This window comes from Falco cherrug, chromosome 7 (assembly GCF_023634085.1).
Source record: "Falco cherrug isolate bFalChe1 chromosome 7, bFalChe1.pri, whole genome shotgun sequence".
Lineage (NCBI taxonomy): Eukaryota > Metazoa > Chordata > Aves > Falconiformes > Falconidae > Falco > Falco cherrug.
The window spans coordinates 52,202,356-52,207,711 of NC_073703.1; the positions used below are offsets into that span (position 1 = coordinate 52,202,356).

At 55.7% G+C, this 5,356-nt stretch overlaps 1 protein-coding gene across 2 annotated transcripts; it reads left to right on the forward strand.

Annotated features, from left to right (window-relative positions):
* The first annotated feature begins 431 nt into the window (after positions 1-431).
* On the forward strand, positions 432-5,356 carry CCDC177 (coiled-coil domain containing 177). Of its 2 annotated transcripts, XM_055715188.1 has the most exons (2): positions 432-881; positions 915-5,356. In XM_055715188.1, exons 1-2 carry the CDS (start codon positions 432-434, stop codon positions 2,370-2,372), a joined length of 1,908 nt encoding a protein of 635 aa, XP_055571163.1. In that variant the 3' UTR covers positions 2,373-5,356. The 2 variants fall into 2 exon arrangements, with proteins under 2 accessions (XP_055571163.1, XP_005441208.3); XM_005441151.3 differs by having other exon boundaries at positions 432-5,356.

A 5,356-nucleotide genomic window follows, 5' to 3' on the forward strand; every position in this document is an offset into this window, starting at 1 on the left:
AGGCCCCCTCGCTCGGAGCCCGAGCACCCCTACCCCGTCCCAGGATCGCGCCGGGCCCCCCCATTCATTGCCAGACCGGCCCGCGCCCGCTGCCCGCGCATGCCGCAGGGTCTCTGTTCGTACCCCCGGTCACCCCAGACGCCCCCGTCACCCCGGACGCCCCCACGCACAGCCCACGCACCTTAAAGCCTCCCCCCCGCCCCCGGGCCCGAGCGCACGCTCCCGACGCCCCCCCACCGCCCCACCGCCCGCCAGACCCGCCTCACCGCCGCCCCCCTCCCTCCACAGCCGCAGCCCGGCGGCGCTCCCCCCGCCCGGCCACCCCCGGTGCGGCCCCGCCGCCCTGCGCCGGCCCGGGGGACAAAGGGGCCCGTCCGCGCCGCCCGCCGCCCCGCTCACCCGCCGCCGCTCTCTCCCCTGCAGGCCGAGTCATGGTGGAGCCGCCGGCTGAGCCTCCCCCGCAGCCCTGCCCGGCGCCCGGGGGGGCAGCGGCGGCGGCGGCGGGGGCAGAGGCGGCCCGTCCCGGGGAGCAGTCGCCGCTGCTGCACCTGGACCTGTACAACTTCGACTGCGCGGCGGCGGAGGGCAGCCGGTACGTGCTGACCAGCCCGCGGTCGCTGGAAGCCTGCGCCCGCTGCGCCGTGCGGCCGGTGGAGCTGCTGCCGCGGGCGCTGGGGGAGCTGCTGCGGGAGGCCCCCGGGCGCTCCATGCGGGTGGCCGCCGGCCTCTACGAGGCCTACGAGCGGGAGCGCCGCCGCAAGCTGCAGCAGTGCCGGGAGGAGCGGGAGAGGATTATCCGGGAGGAGAAGAGGCGGATCCTCGCGCCCCTCGGCAGCCTGCCGCCCTCGCCCGCCGCCCGCCTCGCCCCCCGCGCTGCCGCCGCCGGGGCACCCGGGCCCCTTGGCGGGGGGAAGGCCGGGGCACCCGGGCCCCATGGCGGGGGGAAGGCCGGGGCACCAGCGGGCACCAAGGCCAAGAGCCACTCCCTGGACTCGCTGCAGAAGCGCCGCGAGGGCAGCTGGGGCAAGACCTCGTCTGAGTCGGGGGCCTCGTCCTCCTACAGCGGGGAGAGCCTGCGGGAGCGGGGGGGCAAGGTGGGCGGCCGGGGCCGGGGGGGGGCTGCCGCCGCTGCCGGCTCCCTGCTGGGGCGCAGCTTCAGCCTGGGCGACCTCAGCCACTCGCCCGAGACGGCCCAGCGGGTGGAGAGGATCGTCAGGGAGGTGAGGAGGAGGAAGGGCCTCTCGGAGGTGCCCAAGAGGGACAAGAAGATCGCGGCGCTGATGATCGCCAAGCACCAGGAGGCCAGCCTCCTGCGGGAGCAGCGGCAGGCGGCCCACCTGCAGTGGGACAGCCAGCGGCGCCTGGCCGAGCAGCGGAAGGAGCAGGAGGAGAAGGAGAAGCAGAGGGCCCTCCTGCAGGGCCAGCGGATGTGGGAGAGCCAGGTGGAGAAGCGCAGGGGGAGGCTGAGCCAGGAGCAGGAGGAAGCCGCCCTGCTGAAGCAGAGGCAGCGCATGGTATGCGAGGAGAGGTGGCGGGAGCAAGCGGAGAAGCAAGAGCGGCTGCGGAGGGAGAGGCTGGAGAGGGCCATCCGAGAGGACAAGCAGAAGAAGCTCCATCAAGAGCACAACCTGAAGGCGAAGGAGGAGGGCAAGAAGGAGCACCGGGAGCGAGAGGAGCAGCTCCTGCAAGAGAAGCTGTCCACAGCCGCGCAGAAGAGACTGAAGAAGGAGGTGCAGCTGCAGAAGCAAAAGAAACTGCTCAACCAAGCGGAGAAGCTGAAGCATGAGGCCTTGCTCAAGGAACTGGCCAAGCAAGAGGCAGAAGAGAAGGAAATGCTGAAGGCCTCCCTGGAGATGAGTTTGACGAAGGCTCAGGAGAACTATGAACAGCTAGTGGAGAAGAGGAACCAGGAGCTGAGGGAGAAGGCCAGGCGGGAGGACATGCAGATTCAGAGAGCCAAACTGGCAGCAGAGAAGAAGGAAAGGGAGCAGAAGGAGCACTTGGAGGCCCTGGCTAGAGAGACAGAGAGAAAGCTCCAGCATGCTGCCCAGGTGGCTGAAGAGGCTGTCCAAGAAAAAGCCCGCAAGGTGGTCCTGAGCCGTCTGGAGAAGGAGAAAGTGCAGAAGATGAACAAGCAAAAGGTGGAACAGTATGAGGACTTGCGGCGCAGGGAGATTCTCCTCTCTATAGAGAGGAAGCTGGAGAGGAGCGAGCAGATCTTCAAGGAGAAGACGACTGTGCTAGAAAATGCCAGGTCTGTCGCTCGGGCGTCTTTCCATGTCCGGGAAAAGGTACGGGAGGAGACGAACATGCGCACCTTTGACAAGATGGCCTTGGAAGCAGAACTGCATGCCCACCTGAATAAGAAATGACAGGTCTTGTCGTGGGTGAGTGGTCGCCCATCATAAAGCATCAGAAAGCTCCTCCACGTTAACATTTAAAAATCAAGAACAACCAACAACCATCCTAATTTTTTATTTGGGGGGAGCAAGGTACCGCACAAAAATGTGGCAGCTATTTCACATACTGTTTAAAAGACGGTTTTGTTCTGGGCGTGTTTTAAGGACTGACCCCAGTCATATTTACAGAGGGGAAGCCAGGTTTTTTTGTCCTCCGCCCCACAAGCACAAGTATTTTCTCAGAGGTCTGCAGAAGTCTGCTTGAAGCCTGTGAGTTACCAAGTGATCGTCTACACCAGAGCTGGCTAGAGCTGCACTCTTTTCAGTTGGAAATGCAGACAACAGAGACTACTGACTGCTAGAGCCTACTGACTAAGAACCAAAACCACCCCAGCTGATTCTGGCTTGAGTGACAGGCAGTTTGGTTTAAGTTACAGGGCTGTATTTTTCAAAGCCACTGCACTTCCATGCCAAAGGCAAGGAGGGCTGGAGTGCAGAATGCCATATGCCCCTGGGTGCCCCTTACCCACTGCTGGTACCGAGCTAGAGAAAGCACAGATTGAGACTTAGTAAGACCATGTAAGTAGACATTATGATCAGAGCAGGGCAGAAGCTGTTAGACCTGCTCACAAACACAATTTTGCTTTTGCTGTTTGCAGCTCTTGCCCCCTCCAGGTTTCCTTGCCTCTACTCCTTTCCAAGTTTCTCTTGCAAATGTCTGTACAATTTCTTCTTTTCTTTTGCAGGAGGGGGAGTAGGAGAGAATTTTGTGGGCAGTCCATGAACTGATGGACACCCACACAACCCACTTATTAAGATATAAATGAATGAACTTATGGAATCTGGCCTTCGTGGCAAATGTGGATCATTTGTAAATGGAAATCTGCAAATACTGCATAGAGAAATTGGCACCCTTGGGAATTCTCAGAACTCAAGGAGACCCTTAACAACCTTATCCAACTTGGCCTGCTTTGAGCAGGAGGTTGGGCCAGGTGTCCTCCAGAGGTCCCTTCCAACCTAATGATTCTATGAGCTGCATCAATGAGATGCTCACCCAGCTCTTATCATTGTCTACTGAGCAGGGCAGCATTTATCTTTCCACTGGTGCTAACAGTTGTATTCTCATATAGGGCACAAGAATGAGTACATGCACAAAATAAGGTACATTACAGATTCTCTTAGATGGGGATCATGGCTTTTTTTTATAACTCAATACCATTTAGAGGGAACTGAGTCCTTCTGCTGTTAGTGCACTGGAAATGTGAAAAGCCTACCTACCCCCATTCAAGTACAGCATTCAAGTAAGGCACTGTTCTGCTCCAGGTGTCCATGTTTACTCTCTGCTGGGTTGGAGTTCCAAGCACACACCCAAACCGGCATTTTCTGTTGGTTTTTTCCGGCTCTGGGCGGCACCAGCTCTTCATTCAGCCATAAGTGACTCCATGCTAGGTTGCTGTGGTGATGGCATCAGTCCTGGAACATGGGGGAGAAGCAGCAAGAACAGCCAGGATCTTGTTTCCTTGAGGGTGTCCCTGACATAAAACACAGTAGAAGAGAAAACCAGAAGGAGATTGACGTGTGGCACAAACATGCAGTCCTGCGTGCATGGGATACTTACCAGAATTTCCCAGGAGGTGACAGCAGGCCAAAAACCTCTTGGAAAGCTTTAAGGAAGGTGTTACATGAACAGCAACAACAACAGTCAACCAAGCACAATCTCGTGCCCTGCATGGCCAGAGACATACAAACAGTGTTGAAAATGAAGCAAGTTGGGATTTTCTTGGGTTTTGATGGAACTTGCTCTTCTTTGAATCATGGTACAATTGGTGCTGTTGAGGGCAGGCAGCATCAAAGTGGGAATTGGGGCACCTGAGCCGTGTTTGCTCCATCGTCGGCTGGTTGTGTAATGCCAGACAAGTCCTTGGGGGCTGGGTTTGCTCCTATTGATATAAATGGAAGCAGAGTCAGGCTTTTGGGATTGCTGGGACTTGTAGGAAATAGTAACACTCATATTGGCAAAAACGTCTTCTCCAAAGACTTCGGACAAATGATGCTAACAAAGCACAAAGTACTTATTTATTAGTTATTTAGTTATTAATTTATTTAAGTAGTTATTAAAATAAAACATATCCATTGGTGAAAAGCACTAATTACCACCAATATCTAAAAATATCAGTAGCTGTGGGAAGGACAGCTGTGTTACTGTTTCCAGCTAGGAGTCTGTCCCCTCACCTTCATCCTCAAAACGGCAATCGGTTTGAGCTGTAAAACCAGTCCTGTTGTAACACCGGACAAGATGCTTGCTAAAAAAAGAGTTGTCTTCATGTGTTTTCCATACTGCTGAGGTCAATGTGTGCCCTTGTCGCTGAAAAGACCTGGAAAAGAGATGTCTGGCAACACTAGAGTTGGGATAAAACCTGCAGTGACTCCAGTATAGCCAACACGTCATCTTGTTTGTAGCCTTTGGGGCTGTAAAGAAAGCCTGCCAGCAGGGATGTGAGGGCTTTTGCTCCCCACGTCATTGCACTGTGGTTGAAATTCACGGCTTGGTCCATTTCATTTAGCAGAGGGCAAACAGGAGAGCTGGAAAATGGAAAGAAAGCAAAATCCATTGGGTGAATGATCAGACACAGTCTCTAGAACAGCAGTTTTCCCGTAAAGGTCTGTTGCAGTTACCTGAAGGCTTTGTCCAAACCTCCCTCTGATGGGGCATTTCCAGGGTAGGCTAAGCATGTTTTACAGCCCAGGAGACATGTCTTGGCCACTGACTGTAATTACACCTAGGGTCCATCTCCTGCTGCTGACTGAGTTTGACATTTTGGGGCTACAGCTGAACTAATCAAAACACTCCTACTTGGTGATAATTGGATTCGCAAAATACTGTTCCTGTACTGTGCAGTGTGCAGCTCAAGTTTTGAATGTGAAATCTAAGAAAAAAATATTTTTTTTCAAAAGAC

Coding starts and splice junctions, on each gene's coding strand:
- CCDC177 (XM_005441151.3), top strand. CDS start 432: ATGGTGGAGCCGCCGGCTGAGCCTCCCCCGCAGCCCTGCCCGGCGCCC.